Source organism: Nothobranchius furzeri, chromosome 2 (assembly GCF_043380555.1).
Source record: "Nothobranchius furzeri strain GRZ-AD chromosome 2, NfurGRZ-RIMD1, whole genome shotgun sequence".
Lineage (NCBI taxonomy): Eukaryota > Metazoa > Chordata > Actinopteri > Cyprinodontiformes > Nothobranchiidae > Nothobranchius > Nothobranchius furzeri.
In genome coordinates this window covers 15798528-15824285 of record NC_091742.1, presented here as the reverse complement: position 1 = coordinate 15824285, position 25758 = coordinate 15798528, and the positions used below count along the sequence as shown (strand labels likewise).

Sequence of the window (25758 nt, the reverse complement as noted above, 5' to 3'; positions counted from 1 at the left end):
GATCTAATTTCAATACTTCAAACAGTGTTATCTTCTCTACAAACAAATTAACCCAAGCAGTTTTCTCTGGAAGGGTGTGGCTTATATAAATTCTGTGAGCCAATTAAGGGTCATTGCTATCAGCTGCTCAGCTGGCAGCTACAGGTTAAGAGCTCCATTTGATTTGTTAAGAAAACATCCTGCTTCCGCTTGACTGACAGAATGTATTATGTGTAGCAAACATTTGAGCTGACCATTCATTACGATATTTATCTTTTCTTTGCGATATGCATATTGCGCATGCTGATATCGCGATAACGATATATTTACGATATATTGTGCAGCTCTACTCTGGACTCAGCCGCAACGTCGTTCTACTGGAAACACCAAAAAACAAAACTAAAACCTAGGAGGGGTCTGGAAGCAGCACATCTCCATCACCACTTCTTAACTAACCAACTACATCATCTCATCAAATGGACACACTCCACCTGCAACCAGCACCCATGGCTGGACTTGAACAAGAGATATCAACCAAAGACCTCCCATTCATCAGTAATGCCTTTAGACATCCCCGTTGTTTTAAAACCAGCATGATGGAAGAAAAGTGAAATAAAAGCTGTTCTCACCCACAAATAACCCAGAGAATAATGGCGTCACACATCTCTGACCAGAGTAACATCTAAACACTCTAACCGCTTATCGACATGTGCAGCATTCTTCACTAATAACTCATATTATCACTTATCTGGCTGACTATCTGTACATCAATACATTTGATTCAATGCGTTTTGCTTTAACTTCTCTGCTCTGTCAAAATAAAATAAAAATACTCAAAAATAGGATTTTAAAGGAAACGAGTACGGACATCCGTAAACGCAGAATCACAGAAACGAGTCAAAGATGCAAAATAAAAATGAAAATAAGAGTTAATAAACTAAAATATGTAAAATGATAAATTCATCCTCACTCGTTTTTTATGGGTCATGACATAAATGACTTTCTCACTTCCTGTTGGTGAGACCAACAGTGTGCAGAACCCCCACAGGTGGAAACACCTGAGACTTTGGGTTAGGGGTCAAAAAGACAAACGGATGTTTATCCACGAGGAAACATCTGGATGGTAGCAGGAAGTGACATGACTGCTCAGGTGAGGTTTTACCTGTCTACGCTCTTTCTCTGGAATGTTTCTTAGGAACTTGGAATGATTTAGTACAAACAGACACTTTGGAATAATAAACAGAGTCAGATGAAACGTGTAGAAGCGCGTAGGAGAAGCAGAAACATCTGATTATCAGAGAGGAAGCAGCTGAAAGAGGAAGATGTGCTTCTCTAAGCAGAGCGAGGTGGATGTGGAGCAGCAGAACATCAAACTCCTCCATCGTCAAACACAAGCAGCAGCTGAGCGACTGGACCTCCAAACGGTGAGTTCTTCACCTAATCATCTCCTCATCTTCAGACCTATTATCTCCTTATCATTCAAATCTGGATGATGAATTCTTTCACACACTTTTGAGCCTTGTGCCTCAAAAACCACAGATTTTTTATCAGCGACAGATCCTGACGCTAGGCTGCCTCAGCGGCTGCATCTAGATCACGGAGATAAAACCTGCAGAAATAAATGTTTGTGTTCGCTCGGCTGCTACTGCTTCATCTGCTTTTGTTTGATTGGTTTGGGTTCTTGAGTTGAGAACGTTGTGATTCAGATCCTCCTCAGATCTCTGAGAGGAGACGGTCTTTGCTGACGTTATAAAGACCAAACTAAATCTCCAGAAACGCGTAAAACTCTGAGAAGAATGTCAGATTCAGTCATTTTAAAATCGAAACTCATGATATTTGGTAAAAGTTTCTTCTTCCTGTGAGTTTTTTTAATGAAGCCACCACTGACTAGTTGTATTTGCTTTGGATGTTTCTTTAAATTAACCAGGAAGTTTTAATAATAATAATAATAATAATAGATTTTATTTGTAACACACTTTACATTTGAATAAAATCTCAAAGTGCTACAGTAGGAAATCAGAAACAATCTAAAGAAAAATTAAAAACCATCAATAAAAACAAATAAAAAAATACATAAAACCATACAATGCTAAGTTAACACATGGTAAAACAACAGCAATATCAATCAGTTTGGAAAAGCTTGTGTAAATAAAAATGTCTTCAGATGTTATTTTAAAACACTCAACACTCTGAGGTGCTCTCAGTGTTTCAGGGAGTGTGTTCCACAGGCGTGGGGCTGCAGCTTGAAAGGCTCGATCTCCCATGGAATGAAGTTTTGTTCTGGGCTGTTGCAGGAATTGAGAATTTCTAGAGCGAAGATTTCTTGAGGTGATGTGGATTGTAAGGAGCTCTTTAAGATAAATAGGAGCATTTCCATGGATACACTGATAGGTAAGGAGACCTAGTTTGTATTTATTCTATACTGGAATATACCAATTGGGGATTGGTAACCAATGAAGAGACTTCTGTACAGGTGTGATGTGGTCATACTTGTGACCCCTTGTCACAATCCTGGCAGCACAGTTCTGGATGTGCTGAAGTTTCTGTAGGCATCCACTAGAGATTCCAGTGAGCTAAGAATTGCAGTAGTCTAGCCTAGATGAAACAACGGCGTGGATCAACTTCTCAGCATCTGCTTGGGTAAGAAACGGGCTAATTCTTACTATGCTTTTAAGATGGAAAAATGATACTTTAGAAAGGCAATGGACATGATTTTCAAGTGATAAATGTTGGTCCATTTTGATCCAGAGATCAGTGATAGATGTAGAAAATGTTATGTTACTACCTAATATGGTAATATTTTTTAGGTTAGTAGATTTGACCTGATGAGGAGTACCAATGAGCAGTACCTCTGTTTTGCTGCTGTTTAACTGGAGAAAATTTTCAGACATCCATGCTTTTGTTGCATCCACGCATGCACTAAGAGCAGAAAGTGTAGATGATGAGGAAACTGAATCAATTTTGAGATAAAGCTGTGTATCATCAGTGTAAGAATGGAAGGATATCCCAAAATTTCTAAAAAATATCTCCAAGTGGGAGCATATATATAATAAAGAGAATTGGGCCAAGAACTGATCCCTGGGGGACCCCACAAGTAATGTTGTGGGGTGATGATTGTATTAAAAACAAAGAACTTATGAAACATCATTCTAGATTCAGGACAAAGAAACTACAGTAAAAAAAAAGATCTTTAAGAACTTTTCTGATGCAGAATGTTGAGCTTTCAGCCTGAAGTCAGAGCTTCATTGGAGTTGATTAAGCTCTGGTCCACATGTGGAAGGTGTTTGGATGAAGATGGGGCTCAGATTTAGAGCTGAAGTCTGGATTCTTACATTTCTAACATCCAAACACTCTTGTCTTCAGTTGGTGAACCCGCTCGTATTCACGAGGCTCTCAGCTGCAGAGTCCAGGGTGAGGAACCAAAAAGGTCCATTTTAGATCAATGACCGAGGGACGAGTTAACCAGTCGGGTTTGAACCTGCAACCTTCTTGCTATGACCCGCACCGCCATGCAGCCATGTTTATTTGTTGTTGTTGTTGGGGATTTTCAGACGTTACATTAAGTTTGATTGACTTTTCAAAATAAAACCCATTATTTATTAATGTTTTATTGCAGCAGCTGATGCTGAGAACCTGGCAGGCCTTCATACTGAAACATCTCCGTGAAAGTTGGAGGAACTTTTTTGTTTCCATCTTGGCAATCACCGTTGGCCGGCATCATCAGGAACAGGATCAGCCGTCTGCGGTTCCCTCTGATGTTTGATTTGTGGTAAAAAAGATTCCACAGAGCTTTTGAATACCCGCTCTAACTTCCTCTAGCACCAGAGGTTCCTGCTTTAGTTCTGCTGAACGACGCTCAAACTTCACCTTTATTAAATGTCATTTTCCAGAAAGCCAGAACGGTCCCGTCTCCCGTAATGGATCTGTTCGGGTCCAGGTGTGTTCTAAAGGACCAGCTGAGACGAGTTTAGACACGTTTTTGTTCCCTCCTCAGATTCCTTTCTGGTTCTGTTGAAGACTTGGAGTCTCTTTCAAAGGAAAACTGGAAAACGTAGCATCCAGAATCAGCAGAATGATCTGATCTCTGGAGAATAATCACCGATATTTGTACTTATTTCAGCCTGAACCAAATCCTGTTGAGGAGAATTCTCCTCCTGGACTTTTCTACCCGTTTCTGTTTGGTCCTGAAAGTTCTGGATCTCAGGTCTGAATACGTGAGTCCAGAGGTCTCCTGACCTTCCAGTCTTTAACCCACATACCAAACCCAAAATAAACACAATAAAAAACAACAGCATCCACTCAGCTGTTATCTAGTGATGTGACGTTCACAAACGAATCAAATTTGGGCAGCAGTAGCTCAACAGGTTGAGCGGGTTGTCCAGTAATGGGAAGGTTGCAGGTTCGATCCCGGCTCCGGACAGAGAATTCTGCTGTTGTGTCCTTGGGCAAGACACTTAACCCACGTTGCCTGCTGGTGGTGGTCGGAGGGACCGGTGGCGCTTGTGCTCGGCAGCCTCGCCTCTGTCAGTGCGCCCCAGGGCAGCTGTGGCTACATTCATCACCATCAGTGTGTGAATGTGTGTGTGAATGGATGAATGATACACTGTAGTGTAAAGTGCTTTGGAGTCCTTACTCTGAGAGGCGCTATACATGTGCGGGTCATAAATCTTTTGAACGGGTTTTCAAAGTGAATGATGAGAGCCGAGTCCCTGCAGAGAGCTGTTCATCTTACGTCGCTCAAACCCACCCCCTGCTGTGACGAGTGTAGGAGGAACCATAGATATGTATATAAACACGTATGGGGGGTACGCTAACCAACTCCGTGCGCCCTCACGGACACCACAGGAAGATGTTGCTCTTAATACCCCCTCCCCCACCTGCCCGCTCTCTTGGCTTCACTTCGTTCAAAGGAGCCAGTCTTTTGAACGGCTCTTTGAGGTAAACGGCTCCCATGAAAGAGCCATAAATCCCATCACTACTGTTATTCTTTTGGGGCCATTTTTATTTAATCTCTAACTAGAATTATGGTGAAAAGACATTTATTTAGGGTTGTTTTCCGTTTTTATTTGTTTCTGAATCAGAGTAACAGAGGCTGAAGCCATCAGGAGCTTTATGATCAGCTGTTACCTGTCCAGACGCTCCTCAAACCAACCAGCCGACCGCACAACTGAGCCCAGTCAAACGGGACGTTTCAGAAACACCTTTGTTAGATTTTTAAATGCGTTTTCAGGTGAGTTTAGGTTATAGCTTCATATTTTTGTCATTTGTGCATTTTCTGTTTTCTGGTGTGTAATTGTGGTTTAGATCTACACAGCAGAGGGAAACAAACCTCGTATAATCTGGGTCACTTCTCCTTCTCCACACATCTGAACTCTTTTCTGCAAACTTCCTCTGAGCCTCTTCAGAGCAGGCGTACACTTCACCTCCAACCCCGGTCAACCACAGCGGGGATGTTCTCGTGTAAAACCTCGCGTTCTTTAGCCGCAGAGGCGAGCTGTCAGGCAGAAACACGCCTGGATTCATTTAACCTCATTTACATGTCTAATGTCAGAGTTTGAAGACTTTTTCTGTTAGACTCAATGAAACTGAGAAAAACATCATTTCTGTCAGAACCAGAGTGCAGAGGCTGAAGTGTGTCAAACATCTGGAAAGTTATGATCACCTGTTCTAGATTTGCTCTTTTAATAGATTTTCCTGCTTTAGAACATGTTATGAACTTTAATAAACAGGTAAAGCTGTAACGACATGTTAGTTTTGAGCCACAAATGCCGGAAGTTTCATTTTATCTGATGATTTATAGAATCTGGTTAAAGTCCTGAGTTAGAAAAAAGATATTTGTTATTGTTAAAATGATTTATTGAATTAGATGTTTTAAGACAGAAAAACAGCCTAAAAGCTCTCATCCACTCATTTTATTCCACAAACCTGCTGTGGTGTTTAGTCTGAAAGCCTTGTGGGTCGTTCTCTGCGGGGAGAAGCTCTGGCGCTCCTGTTTCAGGAGGTGGGAGTTTGGCGGAGGAGTGGTGGGGGCAGAAAACAACAGGCTTAGAGTCATACTCATGAATATTCATGATATGCAAAATTCTCTCCTCTCATTGGCTAATAAGAATTCAACTCTTCTGCTGCCTTTGTTTGTTCTATTTTGGATAAAAATGTTGATGTTTTATCTTCATAAATTTCGCAAGCTAGAACGTGTTCTGCCATGTTGTGGTGTTGCTAATGCTAATGGTTAGCTTCTACTAGCTGAGACATGCTCTGCTCTCCTTCCCATGGGTGGTCCCAAGCCAAGGTGGGTGGGACCATGACTACTTATTTTCTTTAACGTAGAAGAATGTCTGTTTTCTTTCTGCGGCTAATGCAGGAGACAGGGTTTGGAGAACATTTTCAGCATGCGTGTGAAACCCAGAGTGACCAATGGTTTTTCAGAAAGAACACATGTTACACAGTTACCATGGGAACCAGAGCTTAAGTGTCTTCCTGAAGGCACCTTCTAAGCTAATTTAAAATATAAAGGTTTAAAGACGGTCAATTGGGATCAGGTGTATTCTGGAATTTAACCATTTAATAACCAGTGTGCTGGTTGAACATTTGAGTCCCGTATCCTAATGAAATATCCACATCTGCATAAAGAAACTACTAAACTAGGTCAAGGTCAGTTTTATTAGTAGATGACATTTAAAACAGCAGTTGTTGACCAAACTGCTTCACAACACGAGGAACAGATTAGATACAATAATAAACATGAAATAAAACAAAACAATAAAATACATGGAGATGTTTGAAGAGTTCAATGATATTACAAACTGTTTTTGACCAAATTTATTTAAAAAAAAATCTAAACTAAAAATAAAATAATTCTGCTTTTCTTTGTGAGAAAGTCATGGTTTAGTGAAACAAACCATGAGGGTTGAGCACTAAACCCTGAGGCGTCCCTTCAGGGAAATGATGGTGAATGTTAAAGTTTAGTGGTCGTCATTATGGGATGTTTTCAGAGGCACTTAATGATCAACCCAATATTTGGTGTAGATGCACTGGAAACCGTCTTTGGCCATGGCTACAATTTTCCCCAATAAGAGTATTCATCAGCAGCAGAGGTGTTTCCTCGTCGTGTGCTTAGGAAATTTCCCACACACTAAAGGTTTAATAGGTTTATTTTTAACTGAATAACATAATTATCTGCTTTTCTTTCAGCCCAGTGCTGCATGAATCAGGTTAATACAAAAGCCAATTTTGTTGAATGTAAAAAAGCTGGAATGGTTGACAACCAACTCTACTCCAAAGACGAAGAGAAAACCACCAAGTACAGCTCCAATCAGGGCTGAATTTAAACCAGTTCAATTCAGTTAATTAAAAATGCCAATTCAATGTTCTGCATATCATCTTGAATGTACACTGGGTGAAAGTGGAAATGAAAAACTCAGTTTAATAGAAAGCAGCCGTGCAGCAGCATTCTGCACCAACTGAAGACGCGAGAGGTGGGATTGTGAAACACCAAGGTACAAAGAATCACAGTATTCAAGTCTTGATGTATTAAAAGCATGAATCACTGTTTCTAAATCCTTTTTAGACAGCAAGGTCTTTATTTTGGCGATCCTTCTTAATTGATAAAAACTAGATTTAGTCACTGCACTGATCTGCCTGTCCCAGATAAGATCCCTATCCAGTACAACACCCAGAGAAGTCACACAGTTTCAAGAATGGGGCAAGCTGACCGACATCCACTGCACCCACCCTAGACAAAGTACTTGGACCAAAAACTACATCCTCTGTCTTTTTATCATTAAAAAGAAGGAAGTTAAAGAACATCCATTGTCTAACCTCAATGAGACAATTTAAAGGAGACCATGAAGCATGACTGTGGCCCCTCTTAAAAGGCACGTATACCTGGGTATCATCTGTGTAGCAATGAAGGTGACACCCATGTTTCTTAAAAATCAAAACAAGAGGTAGCAGATACAAAGAAAACAACAATGGGCCCAACACAGAACCCTGGGGAACCCCGCAAGAAAATGAGGCATTAGAGGAAGTAAAATCCCCCAATGAGACACTGAAGGTCCTGTCAGCCAGGTACGACACAAACCAATCCAGCGCGACCCCGCGAACACCCAAAAAGTGTTACATCCTAGAATCAGGAGAGCACGATCAACAGTATCGAACACAGCCGATAGGTCCAACAATACCAAAATAAAGTCTCCAGAGTCAGTTTCCAATAAAATGTCCATAAAAACTCGGAGCAATGCCGATTCTGTACTGTGGGCTGCCTTAAAACCAGACTGGAATTTTTCCAAAATGTAATTTACCATCAAATACTCAGTCAACTGTGAGAAAACTATCTTCTCCAGTACTTTAGAAAAAAAAGGAAGTCTGGAGATAGGACAATAACTGGACAAGGCAGATGAGTCGAGTCCAGCCTTCTTCAGTAAAGGCTGAACAACCGCATGTTTCCAGTTCCCTGGTACCACTCCGGAGACAATGCTCTGATTAATAATGGCAAGAGCCCAAAGACCAACTGATAAAAAACCTTTTTTAAAAGCCTACGGGGCATCAAATTCAAAGGAGAACCAGCAGGTTTTAAAGAGTTAACATCCCAAAAGCAGTCCAACCTAAGTGGCAGAAACTGACTAAAAGTAGCTGAACAGGAACCGAAAAGAGTCTGACAGGGGACTGACGGAATCTGAGCTCTGATATCGACTATTTTGTCCACCAAAAAACTTATTGGATGAGCATTCACATCCAATAAGGCAGAACTAGGAGGTGTAGGAAAGTCGTCAAAGGCAGTAGAGAAATGAGCAGCACTTGAAGGGTTAGTAAGTCTAACTTGCTGAGGGTGCATAGAGGCTCCCACAGTCATATCAGACAGAAACAGCGTAAACAACACCGGCATGTGGTCTGAGAACATAGCATCACAAGTCACCAAGTCAGATACCAACACACCACATGTTAAAACCAGGTCGAGTGTGTCCACGTTCCTGGGTTGGGGCACAAACATGCTGCACCAAATTAAGAGTCCACAATTGTCAGTAATTCGTTCACTGCTGATTTGTCTGGGCAACAAGTATGAATATTAAAATCACCTAAAATAAGCTACCTATCATAGTCTGGCAGCATTTGTGCCAAAAGCCCAGCAAACTCTGCCAGAAAGTCCTTGTTGTACTCGGGTGGACGGTACACCACCATGCACAGCACGGGGTCATTAGACCAAGTTCAAACAGGTGACCTTCACAACTGCTGAGAGATGGGAAGGGGGAAGTCACTTACTTTTAAAAGAGTCCTTTAAAGCTGTTACAGTTCCACCTCCACGTCCTGACGTCTGAGACGAGTTAAAATAGCAGCACCCCGGACTCTGAGGCAGTAGTTCAGAAAAAGTGCTGGACTCACTTTCAGGAGATGTCCAGGTCTCCCAAATACAGAGAACATCCAAACCCTTGTCCATGACGAAATCCCTGATGATAAACATTTTGTTTGATAGAGACCTCGCGTTAGCCAGTCCAAACTTAATGGCTGGCCCGACGCTTGGCCAAGGAGCATTACTCCCACGCTACCGAGGACAGGAGGACTAAATATAGCGATGGCGATCCATCCATACAATATTGTGTTTTGTGCTTTGCATATTTTATTATCTTTCAGAATTTTGCACATGATAATGCATTTTCTCTGCTCTGCTTTGTTACAGTGAGAGAAAATGAGTTTTATTGATGAGCTGAAGCTGAATGCTTCACTAACTGATGTTGATGATTATTATTACTCCACCTACAACCCCGAAGATCTTATTGGACCTTGTTCCTTCAGTAACAACAACAGTCTGAGTACTGTAATCGGACCTTATATCCACTCCATCATCTGCTTCCTGGGCTTCGTGGGAAACAGCCTGGTGATCGTCACCTACGCGCTCTACAAGAGGACCAAGTCCATGACCGACGTCTACCTGCTTAATGTCGCCATCGCTGACCTGCTGTTCGTGCTGGCTCTGCCTTTCATCGTCTATAACGAGCTGTATTCGTGGCCGATGGGGCCGGTGGCCTGTAAGCTGCTTCGCGGCTCCTACAGCATCAACATGTACAGCGGTATGCTGATGCTCGCCTGCATCAGCACAGACCGCTACATTGCCATCGTCCAGGCTCGCAGGAGCTTCGGGTTACGCTCGCTGTCTTACAGCCATGTCATCTGTGTCTGCATCTGGGTCTTTGCCTTGCTGCTGTCCATCCCTTCCTTTGTCTTCTACCAGTGGTACGAGCCAACAAACCACTTAGTCATCATGATAGGAGGAAATAACCAGACTGCAACGGCTCCACAGTACGTCTGTGAGATGAAGTTTGCAAACAGTGAAACAGCCACAAAGACTAAAGTAGCCCTCCCCAGCATCCAGCTAGCAGTCGGCTTCTTCCTGCCACTGCTCATCATGATCTTCTGCTACACCTCGGTCATCGTCACTCTGATGAAAGCCAAGAACTTCCAAAGACACAAAGCTGTTAAGGTGGTGGTGGTGGTGGTGGTGGTGTTCATCGTCTGCCACCTGCCTTACAACATTACTCTGTTATACGACACGGTCAGCATGTTTGATCAAGGTGACTGTGAGTATGTGGACTTCCTGCAGGCGGTGCTGACAGTGATGCAGACCATCGCCTACCTGCACTGCTGCCTGAACCCGGTGCTTTATGCCTTTGTGGGTGTGAAGTTCAGGAACCACTTCAGGAAGATCTTCAAGGATCTGTGGTGTATTAGCAAGAGGTACATGACCCCACGTCGCTTCTCCAGGGGGAATTCTGACACCTACTTGTCTACAATCCGCCGTTCAGGGGATGTATCCAGTGAAACTGGATCGTCTTTCACCATGTGAGGAGATCAGTCTAAAGAAACTTAATGTCCAAACCCGACTCTTGTCAATTTTTATAAAGAGTAAGTGAGATATGGTGACTCGAGTCCTAGTCTTGGACTCGAGTCACCATAGGTGGCAAAAACAACAACTTGTGGTTTGGTTATGACCAATTTTTACCTTTTGTGATTAGTGAAAAAAAAAAGTCTGCTCGACTGATGGAGTGTGTGTGGATGTATTGGCGATTGGGACTATGACATCATTGCAGGGATAACATCTTATCCGTTTACCTGTTAAGTCTAGTTTATACTTCTCTGTCTGCGGAGGTGCGGAGAGAGGCAACACCATTATCCATCGTTGCACGGGCTCTCCAACAGACACGCAAGCGACAGAGACCAGACCACAAACCTGATTGGTCAGGATGCTGCTTCCTTTAACTTTGCCAACAACACCGCCATTCCCTCTAAAAATAATACGAGTGCTTAAAGTACCTATAGGTCTGACGGTATGAAATGTTGATACAACCATGACTGAAGAAGTACAAAGGTACGCAGCAAACCTTTTATTGGTGTCAGGAAATTATGGGAAACGTGGATTTGGTGGTGGAGAACGAGGGACAAATGTCCATGTTAAAAAGTCTCTGAATACAAATATTTTGTCACATGGTGGTTGAGATCGCCTCGTTTCAAACCAGAACATCAACTTTTTTGGTTTTAAATGGTTTAAAGAGTTAAAATATGTCTCAAACTTGACAAAAAGTGTTTTAAAAATGTATAAATATCTGGCTATGGCTCGCCATAATTGTAGAGTTAAAGAGTTACAATTTAATTAATGGCCATAGACATTAAAGATCCATATCTGTCACACATTTGTCCTTTACCGGACTGCTTCATCTATCTTGTAATTTCCATTTTGTACTTTGTTATTTGTATTTTGTAATTTGAATTTCTTTTATTGTTGATTTATTCAATATATTTACTTAACTGTACCATGTTCAGCGCTTTGGGCTTCCTGACAGGGTTGCGGAAGGCGCTTTATAAATAAAGCTTTGATTGATTGATTGATTGATATCTAGTATGGATCCCATCTAAGGGACACTGGGCTATTTAAATCAGAAGATTGGTTCTTTTTATTACAGGGAAATTAAATAAACACTTTGCATGAACTGAAAGTCAAGAGAAGAGAGAGAGACTTTCAAACGTTTAAGACATTTTATTATCTAAATGATTTTAAACAGTTTAACAAAACTAACTCTCTAATGATGGATGGTTGTGGAATGAAATGTGAGGTCAATATGTGGTTATAAAAAACATGAGACGCCATTTGACGTCTCAGTTTAGAAGTGAATACACGACCTTGAGGCTGTTTCATGCACTCTGGCGCTGTGTCAAAGGGACTGTGGAAAAGATTAAATAACCTTGTCGAAATAGCTCCTTCATCACGTTACACATGAACACAATATAAACAGACAATAGCGAGCCGAAGGCTCTTCCACTTCTGGTCGGCTGAACAGGACGTAAAGCCGTTTTCTAATCCGCTTTGCCTTACGCCCGGAATCACACACATGTTGTACTTCAGTACGTACGAAGTTAAATGGTAAGTTTCAACTTTGTCTGTCAGGAGTTTGTTAGCGTGTAAAAATTCATAAGTAACATGACTACAAATCAGATGTCTCATATATATGCCATCACAGCAGTATCTCACTGACTTCCCACACGGCCAGATAGTTTGCTTTGGTTTTCTTCACTTTTATTGATCCTTCTGTCATTCTGAAAGGAAGATACGAAGCTCACTAAACTCACTGCCATGTTCTTTTCCATGTCTGGTTTAAAGAGGTCATTATGGTGAGACGCGTTTGTAGTTCTGTACGTCTTTTCAGACAAAACCTAAAATAACTTTTGCCGCCGTTCGAAAATAAGCGCTTTCTTGGCATCAGAACGTGTTTAAAATTCATGGACGTCAAAATCGAAATCCACTGAACATAAATGGGATTACAAATGGCTTTTTCAGCCCAGTTGACTTCATTCATTTTTTTTCTTATTTCCAGTGGTGTTGCTTCACAACACTGACACACACACACCAATGGAGAAGCTTAAAAGAGAACATCTCCATCAGTGCGTGTGTGAGAGCACTCGTATTGATGGATAAGTATGAATTAGACTTTAGATGATTCTGAAAGCAGGTTTGGTTTTTTCCTGCGTCCATTTCAACTAACTGCTGAAAAGTTGAAAATGTGTCAGTGATATTGTTTAAAGAACAGATCTCCTGTAGACTTGTGATTTTGTTCAACTCTTCTTCTGCTGCCATTCTAATTTTCCCTATTAGCGACACCTGCTTTTCAAGGACAGAACTGCTACAGTGCAGATTTTATAAACAGTTTTATTAAAGGTCAACTTCAGTCATGAAGTTCACATCTGCAGTGGTCTCTAGTACGAATTGATGCCTTGTAAGTCGTTCTCTGGGGAAAAAAGCTCTGGTGTGCGTGTTTGAGGACGTAGCGGTCAGCTGGAGGAGAAAGTAGCTTCAGACGACAGGATTTGGATTATTTTTCCTGATATTCTAACATCTCTTCTCTAATTGGGTAACAGCAATGTAACTACCACTGACTCTGTTTGCTCTGCAACGTTGATGTTTTATCTCCACAAATAACACAAGCCTGGAGGAGTTCTGCTGTGTGGTGGAGTTGCTAATGCTAACAGTTAGCTTCTACTAGCTTCTACTGCTGTTTCCTGGATGTTAAACCAACAACAGCCTTCCCCATCGTGAGTCCAGATGGGTGAGTCCATGAATGTTAGTGACAGTGTGACGTAGATCTGTCAGGATTTTCTATCCTAGAGTTTCACCATCTGTTTTCTATCAGAAGCTACTGCAGGAGATAGGTGTAGGAGACTATTTTCATGTTCAGCCTGCATGAAACACCCAGAGTGACCCGTTAGAATCAGAAACAATCATTAAAAGTGGTTTCTCAGGGATGCTGATCAGCTGAATAAATAAAACGAAGGCTCAAATCTGACGACATTCTGCAGAATAATTTGGAGTGGTTCTTGGTTTTAGGGAGACTGATCCCAAACAGGGAATTTCCTTAACATCTTATATCTTCAGGTTTTTGGTTAAATGTTGTGTTTTCAACTCAGCATGGAAAATGTTGAGCCTGCGGTGCTTTTCCTTCTCCGAAGCGCTTCCTTTTGGAACCTTAACGCCTTTTAATGGATTCCACTTCAGACTCAGGTTTCTTAAACTTTAACTTTACAGCAGAGAATGTGTTTTCTGAATGTAACAAATAAAGGTGAAATTTCATGTTTGCATTTTTATGATTTATCTGATTAAATATTTTTCAATTTAAAAATCTTTCATTTGTGGAAATGATTATTCAGACTATATTTTATTCCTCTCCATCATGTTGCGGCCGTCACAAAGACAGTAGATGAATAGAAGAGGTCTCACTCTTCCTCTGACGACTGCTCTGATCCAGTTCTAGCTGTGACTAAATGCAAATCTGCAACGCCTGCTTCCAGAGGGTTAAGGACCACTGCTCTAGAAATAATATTATTTCCATTGATGACATCATCAGTGACAGGAAGAAATTTGGGGATTCATAAAGGGATTCCCATAAATCTGACACTGAAGGCATATTTAAAGGAGCAACAAGTATGAATTCAACAGTGAAACAATCACAAAATGGTCTGATGTCTCATTCATGTTAAAAGGAAAGATGCACTGAAACAGCTGGGTGGGGGGTTGCCAGTTTCTCTACTTTGAAAATGGCCACAGAGGGATGTAGATGCTGTCTACAATCTGTGAGCCCGCAAGGTTGTTGAGTAGTGCCAGCATTTGTAATACGACACCAGCCGGCAAAACCCGGAAGCAGGAGCGACCCAGAAGTTATTTATGTCTGCTCCCTAGCCCCTGTTGTCTTGTTAGCACTGGCTAGTCTTACCTCTTTATCCTTGTGTTGAACCCTATTTGTCCTGAGGTGGTTGTCGGTTCATCTCTTCCCTTGCCTTGCTGCTCGTTCCATGTCCTGACTTTCTAAATGAACATTTAAAACTTTCTCAACTGCCTCTTAGAGACAGATTCACCTGCATTTAGTTCCACCTCACCTTCCCACAACAAACCCCTGAAGAAGCCACAGCCTTTGGTTTTTTACTCTCATTTTGGGTGAAGCAGGCCTGAGGCTAACCGTGAGCTAACACTGCTAACAGTGAATTAGAAGCAAACAGTTGGCTCTAAAAGTTTTTCAGGCTACTTTTTCATTCACCGACATCCATGGATGGATGTTTATGACTCGTCATCTAGAATCTTCTGGTTCTGATCCGTAACTAGCAACGCTTGCTCAGAGAGGACTTGTTTGCTTTGAAACAGGGACTGCAGTACCCACATTTGACCACAGGATGTCATTCATGACACCAAATAAAGAAGAAATTATGTCCGAGAAATTCCGTTTCATCAGATTTTCTCAGAAATGTTCCTAATTTGTTTATTTAGCCCACATGTTTGTGAGCCTCAGATACATTTTTAAATACTTTAAGAGGTTTTAAACAGAGAAAAGGCAACAAGTTAAAACTCAGTTAAATCTAACAAAGTTTTCAGGATTAGTGGAGCTCAGAGTTCAGCAGCAGCTGTTTGTTTCTGCGTCTCAGAGGAAACATCCATCCTTCCGGCTCTTGGAGAGTACAGACACTTTTTTCTCCTCTCCCTCCATGCTCTTCCCAAGGCTCTCTGTCCTGTCTGCCTGTGCACTGCGCTTTTCTGCATTTTTTCTGCAAACTGGAAATTATTAAACATGAATCTGGTCAGTTGGTCTCTCAACGCGATTGACAAAATCTTTTCAACGATGAGAACGGGAGATGGGGCTCCTGGATGCCCCTCTGGGACAGAACCAGCTGGGTGTATCATGGACTCCTGGAAACAGTGGGACCTGATCTGCCTCTCTCAATGATTCTTAAGATGTCTGGATATTTGTCGTTTTGGTGTCGGGATTCCTGCTGTTTGGCCTGAGCGGTTACCTGGCATACCGGAAAATTAATGAGCTTTCCAGGAATATTTTCCTAATCCCGGAGCTCAGGGATGGAATGCATCGTGCTGTAAACTCACAAACTCATATAACTGTCGAGATGAGTTGTAAGCTCAGAACTTTGGCTGAGATTCAGGCTCTGGCACAGAAGGTTGATTCAATTAAGGAGAGAGTTGATGGACCAGCACGGATTGGGATAGTTTGATAACGCCACTATTGGACCTGGAGGGGTTAAAGACAAACAGAACTCTAAGGCAGAGAGGAAATCATCTCTGCCTGTACCCGAAAACAATTCTTATCTGAATCTGGTGCCCTTGAAGCCTGTTAGGTGGAAGTGAAAACTCCCCTCATAAGAAATGTGGAATGATGTCGTCTCTATGAAAACTCTTTCTCCCTATCCAGGCCTGGCCGGGACTGTGACCGGTGAAGGCCGTGGAACCGTCTCAAGGATTCAATGTGCTCTCTACCCCATTATCCCCCCCCCCCCCCCCCCCAACGGAGGTGATGAGCGCTGCTTTTGCAGCTGCACACTCTGAAGTGAGGAGAGTCCCAACCCTACCTCCCCACCCAGTGCACACTTATGTTATGTATCATGTGAAGCCTGGGTGCATGTCTGTCTGAGGTGGTTTTTTTGCATAGCAAAGCTATCCTCTCTGTTGAGGGTAACTCTGAAGTGCCTTTTTTCCCCTCCCCCTGATTCTATCCTGTTGTAAACCCTCTTGATCTATAACGGTAGCGCGACTCGTGTTGCAAATGACCACAGTAATCCAATTCCTGTCATGTGTCTATGTATGTGTGACTGATCTTGGAATTGTGTGTACTGAAACAATTGAATTTCCCTCTGGGATTAATAAAGTATTTTTGAATTAGAATTTGAATGTGTTTGTTCCCCCGGCCTAAATGTGAATTCATTCCTGCTTTAGATTTACCATCAGGTTTGATGAATCGGCCTCAGATCCATTAATGGTGGAGTTCAGCTGCAGGGCGACCTCGCCTCTCTGCAGCGACAGACGCTGTGTGATGTCACTGCACAGGAACGAGTCTCTGTGGATGAGTGAATCTCATTAAAGCCAGAACACTGCAGCTCTGTGACTCAGACCAGTCCTGCAGGAAGTGTACAGTAGATGTATTTACAATTTAACCATTAAATCAGACCTCAGAGCTGCAGACGGAGGAAACCTGTTAGAAAGATTTATTCTAAATGTAAACATTCCCAAATGTTCCTGTCGGATCAAGGACAGAAGAATTATTCTAGCTGTCAGGAAGGCTTCAGGCTAAAAGGCCGGGCGGACGTTCCACTGAACCTCAGACCGTTTTACAAAAACTCAAATATCATAAGTTTTTCACACAAGGCTGATTCTTTTAGACATTTCCATGCTTTCGTTCTTTTTAAACACAGAAACAGTTTTGTTTACCTGTTTTGTAGCTACAGTTTCGCCGACGGCTGCCAGCTTCTTCAGGCTGACGCTGATGGTGGCGGAAGTGACGCGCCACCATCAGCGTCAGCCTGAAGAAGCCGGCAGCCGTCGGCGAAACTGTAGCTACAAAACAGGTAAACAAAACTGTTTCTGTGTTTAAAAAGAACGAAAGCATGGAATTAGAAAGACACAGCAAGAACACACCTAAGATCTTTTAGACATTTATTAACAATTTATTATACAGATGATCAGAGCTGTTTGATGAGATCGAACTGTGATTTAGTCTGATCAAACACATTTTTAGCTGTGATCATCCTTTGGCCCAGAGCCGAGAATAAATATAGGCTCCGTTTAGCCATCATTTACCAATTAATGCCATTTCTACCTGGCATCTGTTTTTGGATCAGTAATTCCCATCCGACTGTTCCCTGACTCCTTTACTCTGCAGGACAACTTTTGAGTTGATGCCTGAAGCCTTTCATCTGAACGGTCATTCGTTACCATGGTAACTTTTGTCCTTTTCTTTCCTCCGAATGAAGATTACTTAAGAAATGTTGCACCAAAAGCCTCAACCGTAGCAGGAATGTGATCAAACATCTCCAGGAGAGGAAACCTCCCGCAGGAGGGAGGGGTGTGGTCCAGCAACCCTCTGATCTCAGCATCCAGGAGGTGAAAGGTTTTGATCCAAAACAAAACAAACATTCCTGTTGGATCTGAGGGAACTTCCGGTCAGTTTTAGATCCGAAGAGTCACTTTTTAAGGTTGTTGGTGATAAAAGTGTTTCAGAATAAAAAGATCCATGTTGGGACTCGAACCAGCAACCTCTCAGTTCTGACGGTTTCATCCAACCAATGGCACGTGCAAGTCTGTCCCGGTTCGGATCACTTGTCCTGGCCGAGGCTGAGCACAAACGGCACCAGGGTCCCTCGGGCCTCGGCGGGAGAGCTCAGCGGCTCCGGTAGGAAGCCCTCGCGCTCCTCGCGCACCTCGAACTGCAGCGCGTGACTCCGGTTTACGCAGTAGATCCGGTCTCCAAGCACCGCGCAGCGGAACGGCTGTGGGTTCTCCAGCGGGAAGGACGCGCCGGCGAGCCACACTTTCACCACCGTGTTGTACCGGAACACGCTCACTGCCGCGCGCTCCCGGTCCACATCGAAGCGGTACACCAGGCTCTGGTGCGCCACCATGTCGGTGGAGCGCCGCCGGCTCTCGTTGAACGGACACTCCTCCCACTCGTTCCGGCGGGAGTCGTAGCGCAGCAGCCGGTAGAAGAGCGAGCCGCCGGACACGAACAGCTCCCCGCCGCACGACGTGGCCTCGTGCGCCACCGCGAAGGAGCCTTTGGGCAGCGGGGCCACGTGACTCCACCTGTCCGCGCGCGGGTCGTAGCGCTCCACGGTGAACAGACACTCCCCTCCCACGGCGTACAGGAACCCGTCCATGGACACGAGCCGCAGCTGGCAGCGCGCCTGCGTCAGCGGCCGGATCTGGGTCCAGAGTCCGGTCAGCGGGTTGAAGCAGAACACCCGGTCCGAGGCTTTGGACCGGCCGTCCCCGTGCGTCCGGAGCCCCCCCGCCACGAACAGGTAGTTGTACATGGTGCACATCCCGGAGCCTTTAGCTGGGACCTCCTCCGGGAGCACGGTCAGCACCTCCCACCCCTGGGTGTCCGGGTGGAGGTAGAACACCCGCCGCTGGCTCGGTTCCGGCTGCGGGCTCTGGGACCGGACCCTGTCTCGGCTCCCCCCGCGCTCCAGAACCTCACTGGTCTCGGCCACCGCCAGAACCTTGCCCCCTCCCATCCTGAGGGTCAGGATGAGCTCGCGCTCCCCCGCCGTCAGACGGCCGAACAGGGCGGGGTTCCGCAGCACCTGCAGATAGTGGTCACTCATGTAACGGAGGACCCGGTCCCGGTTCTGGTCTCCCGCCGCGCCCTCACGCTTCGCTTTCGTCAGGAGCTCAAAACAGTTTTCTGCGCTGATCTGCGGCGTTTCCGCAGCCTCAGGTCCACAGCGGGAACAAAGCTCCCCAGTGACGTCGGTCTGCTTCTCCTCAGCGGTCTCCATCCCATCCGGAACCACTGGACTGGTTCGATCCGAGCTCTGTCAGAAGATCCAGACCCTTTCCTCCTCACGCCCAGTTTCTACCCACTCCTTCATGTAATCTGTTGCTTTCACCTCCTCCTCCTCCTCCGCTGCCGGAGCTCCGCTGGTTCGGTGCCAACGCCCTCTGACTCTGCAGACGAACCGGAACTCTGACGGTCCGTTGTTGAGAACACAGACCGGAACGGTAGCGCATCCCGAGCCCCCTGGGGAGTGTGCGAACAGCTGATTATTGAAACATCTGGACTGATGTTCTACCTGCAGGCTTCATACAAAGATCCCAGGACTGTGGTTGTTTTATTTTAACACTTTAATGTCCACACCGAGAGAGAAAGGGTTTCACCATAAACACAAAACAAAAATGTGAATAAAACTTTTCTGTTAAATAAACCCAGGCTGCTTCAGTCAAACCCGAACAGGAACTCGGAGCTGTCCGTGGTGCTGATCCTGGATCAGAGTTTTTTCTTCTCTAAATCAGATCCGTTCAGCCCGAAGGTTTGATCAAACAGCTCTACCTGCTGGACAGAAGTCAGAATCACAAGAAGGATCTTCTCTAAAATAACCAAGAAAAGACAAAAGTTTGGTTCTGAAATCAAGTTTCGGTCGCATTATAATTAAAGTCAAATGATCAGAAAATCACAAACAGCTGCAGATCTTTCTTGATTCCATGGAGACAAAAGCCTTCTGGATAATACATCAGAACGTTTCCACACCAACATTCTGACAGAAATCTTTCCTGTTGAGACGATTAAAGTCTAACTTTATTTTACAAATCTGACCTGCTCATCTCGTCAGCATGGTTAGACATCAGTAAAGGTCCATCAGCGTTTCAAGCATGATGTTTTCATGGATTCTAAAACGAGCTAAAAGCTGAAAACTGATTTAATTTTTGCTGTAAGGTGATGAAGTTCAGGCGAATGCGGCGGCAGCAGAACCATCTCCAACGCCTTCATAGGTGACGGTGTCGTCATCAGCAGCATGAGCAACCTGTCAGATTAAACAACACCAGCTATAATCCAGGATTTTACAGCAGATCACTGAAGTTCATGTTTAACTCACGCCGACATTGTTTTGAGGTGTTTTGCATCCTGAGAACAACGAGAGAGGAACCTGATTAGAAAAGGTCTGATGTGAGTTCACTGGTTCTGTTCTGATCAGAACCGTCTCACCTCTGCTTCTGATGATACCAACGCTGAGTCCAATCGTCAGGATCACAGCTGTGACTCGTAGCGTCCACATGATGGAGCTCAGAGGAGCCCGAGGCTGGAGGTCAGGGTTCAGAAGTTCTTTTCCTGTTTAATACAGAAAAGAACACATAAATGTGTTTAGTTCTGTGATTTTACAACAAATGATGCATTTGAAACAGCAGAGAGGACTGCGGGTAAAGTTTTCAGAATCTTCTGTCCTACAGGTGAACACACAGATGGACTCATATTCCTCATCTTCCTCTTTTCCAGGTCCTGGCAGCAGCGTCCCTGCCGTCCTCTAATCAGCTGATTCTTTTAACACGACCAGCTGGTTCCACTGATCGGATCCATGGAGACACACAGGACATGCCTTTCATCTGGCCCATCTGCATCCTCTAGCATCCCCATCTGTTCATCACACCTGTTCAAGGTTTCAGCTGAGCTGACAGGTTGAGGCTCCGCCCCCTTAATCCAGATTAACTTTCTTTTATCCAGAATGAAAGAACCAGGTAAAACTCCACCCTACCTGTGCAGACAGGTGCGAAGTGAGCTTCTATCCTCACTTGGTTTCCTTCAACAAACCAGCAACTGAGTCTTCTGCTTCCTCCACTTTGAAGCTTCAGAGTCAGAGAAGAACCACAGTTTGTTTGTGCTGTTGAGAAGGATCCATCATCGTCACCAGTCAGCTGATGTCCTGTTTCATCCACCCAGCGGAGGCTGTTAACTGGACAGGAAGTTTGGAAACTCCTCAGAGAACATCTCACTGTGACATCTCCGTCTGGAACAGCGTCTGCTGGAGAAACTGAAGGACAACAAGAGACAGCTGCTGTTAGACCCAAACATGAGAAACCATCTTGTCTTAGTTGAACTTCCTGGTTGTTCTGTGGAAACGTCCCAGTTCTGAACAGGTATTGATGATGACACCAGAAGCATCAGGAAACATCAGCTGATGAATCAATTATGACAAAAGCTTCGTTCAGTCAAACATGTCCATCCTGAATCCCGTCTACTCTAAAACACTGAGAGCATCCATCATGATGAGGAACATCTGAAGATGTCCAATACCATGTTCATGAAGATGAAGGAAACATCCTCTAGTTTCTGCTTTTTACAGGATTAACGACAAAGACTCGGTCTAGATGCTCACTGGTTAAAATCCTCAGATGTACGTAGCTGCTTCCATATCCAGACCTACAGGTGTAACGTCCAGCATCTTCAGCAGTGATGTTGGTGATGACAGAGAACAGTTTCTGTCCAGACTCAGTCTGGCAGCTCGATGAGAACTCTCCACATTTCCATTCTTAACCTCCCAATACCGATGCGTGTGATGGCCCCAGCTAACACGAGCACACGGGTAATCAGCTGGTCGGCTGTAACACGGGAGAGCAGCATCTTCTCCAGCTCTGTGGTAGAGATGTTTTCCTTCACTGATTCCTGCAGCAGAGGAAAACAAACATCACCAATCATGAAGATTTCCAGTAAGTGAAGTAATCAGTCTAAATAATCATGTCTACAGGTTTTTTACATTGTAAAGTTTTTAAAACACATTTTCTCTCTTATAAGTATAAACTCTCTAGCTCCTCCCCTCCGAACTCCAACAGGGAGCATAAGCCACGCCCATCTACCTCTGCATCAGGGTCACTGGAAGTAAGAAAAAATGAAAGGAACCATAAAAGCTATTTCTGATCTCGTTTGTTACGTTCCATGGATTTCACATATTATGATGTTTGTGGGTTTTAAACACACATTTTGATACTAAGGAAGCACTTTTTTTCAAACTGTGGCAAAAGTTATTTTAGGTTTTGTGTGAAAATCCGTGTAGAACTACAAATGTGTCGCACCATATTGACATCATCGAACCAGACATGGAGAAGGGAAATGGCTCTGAGTTTAGAGAGCTTCGAATCTCTTCCACAACGACAGAGGTAACAATAAACGTGGAGAAAGCTGCTAAAACTCTGGTCATGTGGTCAGATAGTGAGCTTCTGTGGTGATGTCACATATGTCACGCCTGATTTAGTCATTTTAGTTACGAATCTTTCAGGGGCGTGTCCAGGGAGTGGCCTGGGGTAGCACATGCCACCCTTGGAATCTGACTGGCCACCCCAGGTGCCACCACACTGATTTACCTTTAAATAGGCTTTTCATTGTCCACAAAAGGCTTGGGGGTAAAACAAGAAAAAGCATAACCATTGGTGCCACCCATGCACAAAGTTGTGCCTCACCTGGGCCACCCCATTTTAAAAGATCTGGACACGCCACTGGAATCTTTACAAGCTAACTAATCTCTAAGTACACGACAGACACAGTCAACACACAGATAATTATTTATCATTTAAACTGAAGGAGAACATGTGTGTGACTCAGGAAGTAAGGCAGAGCAGATTAGAAAACAGCTGTTACATGTGTGTGTGTGTGTGTGTGTGTGTGTGTGTGTGTGTGTGTGTGTGTGTGTGTGTGTGTGTGTGTGTGTGTGTGTGTGTGTCAGTAGTTGTTTGTTTTATTTCAAACACTTTGAAGAATTTCCAGCCGGGGGCACTGTTGTCTAATCAGTAGCCGATTGATCCATGTGAAACCAGAAGTTGCCAATTTCATATGAAACACTAGCTTAGTGAACTAGACCAAATTCTTGCTATGCTACATTTATTTAGTCTGGCTTGCCAGGCTAATGAAACACAGCTGTGTTGGTAAAGACAAACTTTCTGCAAGGAAACACGCCCTGGCTGAGCTAGGAGATGGAGCTTTGACTCAAACAAACCATCAGAATGGAGGTACATGTTTAAGAAATGTTTGGACATTAATATTGAGTTTATTCGCCTCTGCCAGTGCGCCCCAGGGCAGCTGTGGCTACATTGTAGCTCATCATCATCAGTGTGTGAATGTGTGTGTGAATGGATGAATGTTACACTGTAGTGTAAAGCGCTTTGGAGTCCTTACTCTGAGAGGCGCTATACAAGTGCGGGTCATTTATCATTTGTTCAGGGTGTCCCCCAGCTCTAAGCCATGTGACAGCTGGAGTCAGACACCATCTCTCAGACATGGTGGCGCACCAGAGCCTGGTGTACCGCTTCGATGTGGACCGGGAGCGCGCGGCAGTGAGCGTGTTCCGGTACAACACGGTGGTGAAAGTGTGGCTCGCTGGCGCGTCCTTCCCGCTGGAGAACCCACAGCCGTTCCGCTGCGCGGTGCTTGGAGACCGGATCTACTGCGTTAACCGGAGCCACGCGCTGCAGTTCGAGGTGCGCGAGGAGCGCGAGGGCTTCCTACCGGAGCCGCTGAGCTCTCCCGCCGAGGCCCGAGGGACCCTGGTGCCGTTTGTGCTCAGCCTCGGCCAGGACAAGTGATCCGAACCGGGACAGACTTGCACGTGCTTTTGGTTGGATGAAACCATCAGAACGGAGAGGTTGCTGGTTCGAGTCCCAACATGGGAAATAAATTCTTTAAAAATCCTGCCATGTGCATTCATGGATTTTTTTCACATTCTGTCTCTCACAGTTGAAGTGTACCTATGATGAAAATTACTGACCTCTGTCATCATTTTGTGGGAGAAATTGCAAAATCGGTGGCTGACTAAATACTTTTTTGCCCCATTGTATCTGTGCTAACATTACAATTATTTCTATCACTCCAGTTTAAGAAGACTGATTTTGGTCAGCTGACATTTTTAATAATAATAAAAAAAGGTAAATATTTAAAATAGAAAAGTGATATTTGACTATGATGGATTAGCTCTACGGCTAACTCTGCTACAGGAAGTTGTTCTCTACACGACTCCTGATGAACTAAACTTCTCAAGTTAACTTTGAGTCGTTTCTAAGCTTCATCACGTGAAACCAAATTAATTTTTACCTTCAAATTGAAGCAGCAACACCAGAATTAACTCCAGCAGCAACATTTCATCTGATTCCATCAGCAAGACCCTTTTCTTTGTTTAACAGCTGAAGATGATGTTTCCTGTTTCTGACGGACTTGATAGATAAAGAAAACCATCTCCGCCTGCCCATCGTGGTGTTAAGATTAGATCACATTTCCCCATTCTTCTAAAAAAAAAATCATAAGAAAGCAGTCATTTCCTTTTTAGTAGTTTGAAAACGCTTGACTAGAGGCCGGGCCTCCTCGAGGCTCCTGAGCTGTGGAACGACCTCCTGCTTGAGGTCAGACAAGCACCTTCACTGCTGGTTTTATCCTGTGCTGTTCCCTCAGTGAGTGTTTTATCTATATATTTTATTCTGTTTTATTTACATTTTTCGCTCTTATTTGTTTTTATCTCTGTTGGCCCTTGCAGCGACCATTGTTGTTTTAATTTTGTCTTTTATGCACGAAACACACTTTAATTTGTCTCCTGGTTGACGGAAAGGGCTGTAGAAATGATGATGATGAAGATGATAAGTTGAATGTTTAGATTTTAGCTGATCAGTTTTACTGCCAGTAAAAATAAACACCATGAGTTCTGTTTACAGCAGGGGGGATACATGTGACACTGATGGTCACCCCAGTGCCTTCTGGGACTGTGATGCTGTGGACCAGTCGTATTTCAGCTCTGGGATTTGGTCCATGCTGCTGGGCATCAGGAAACAGCTGATTTCTGTTTGTCTCTCCTCACGCTTAGACTACTGTAACTCTCTTTTCACGTGTCTGAGCAGAACCTCCCTGAACCGTCTACAGTTGGTTCAGAATGCCTGTGCTCGGCTTCTGACCAAGTCCTCCAAACACACCCACATCACCCCGCTTCTCCTCCAGCTTCACTGGCTGCCAGTCAACTTCAGGGTTCATTTCAAGATCCTGGTTCTGGTCTATAGGGCCTTACATGGACAAGCACTGTCCATTACAAACCACCAAATGGTTCCCGAGCGCGGCTGTGTCTGCAGCTCACCGCTCCCCCAGGGGATGGGTCAAATGCGGAGAACAAATTTTGCATGCACATCAGTGTGTGTGATAACTGATGGGACTTTAACTTTAACTTTTAACATTGGTGCTCTTCTCAGTCCCTTCACCCCCAGCTGGTCCCTGAGGTCCAGTGACCAAAACCTACTGGTTGTGCAGCACCAGGCTAAAGGTCAATGGTGACAGATCATTTGCTGCTGTGGCCCCCAGACTCTGAACCTCTCTCCCCCTGAGCCTGAGACCAGTGGACTCAGTGGTCTCCTTTAAACTCACCTATGCAGGCTTTGGTGGGACCTTCATCACCCCCCTCTCCTTGTTCTTCTCTTTTTCTGCCTTTCCTGGGATCCACTGATTTCCTTCT

At 44.1% G+C, this 25758-nt stretch overlaps 2 protein-coding genes across 2 annotated transcripts; one reads left to right on the top strand and one right to left on the bottom strand.

The window, feature by feature from the left end:
• Positions 1-1340: 1340 nt before the first annotated feature.
• Positions 1341-16270, top strand: ccr6a (chemokine (C-C motif) receptor 6a). The gene is made up of 2 exons (XM_015947869.3): positions 1341-1403; positions 9653-16270. Exon 2 carries the CDS (start codon positions 9662-9664, stop codon positions 10814-10816), a length of 1155 nt encoding a protein of 384 aa, XP_015803355.3. The 5' UTR covers positions 1341-1403; positions 9653-9661; the 3' UTR covers positions 10817-16270.
• Positions 16271-17433: 1163 nt separating this feature from the next.
• Positions 17434-24516, bottom strand: LOC107377919 (kelch repeat and BTB domain-containing protein 11). The gene is made up of 4 exons (XM_054748193.2): positions 24363-24516; positions 20496-21947; positions 20386-20414; positions 17434-20313 (listed from the first exon to the last, which is right to left on the bottom strand). Exon 4 carries the CDS (start codon positions 19288-19290, stop codon positions 18106-18108), a length of 1185 nt encoding a protein of 394 aa, XP_054604168.2. The 5' UTR covers positions 19291-20313; positions 20386-20414; positions 20496-21947; positions 24363-24516; the 3' UTR covers positions 17434-18105.
• Positions 24517-25758: the final 1242 nt, after the last annotated feature.

Excerpts from the sequence above, each read along its gene's own strand:
- ccr6a (XM_015947869.3), top strand. The coding sequence starts at position 9,662 with ATGAGTTTTATTGATGAGCTGAAGCTGAATGCTTCACTAACTGATGTT.
- LOC107377919 (XM_054748193.2), bottom strand. The coding sequence starts at position 19,290 with ATGGAGACCGCTGAGGAGAAGCAGACCGACGTCACTGGGGAGCTTTGT.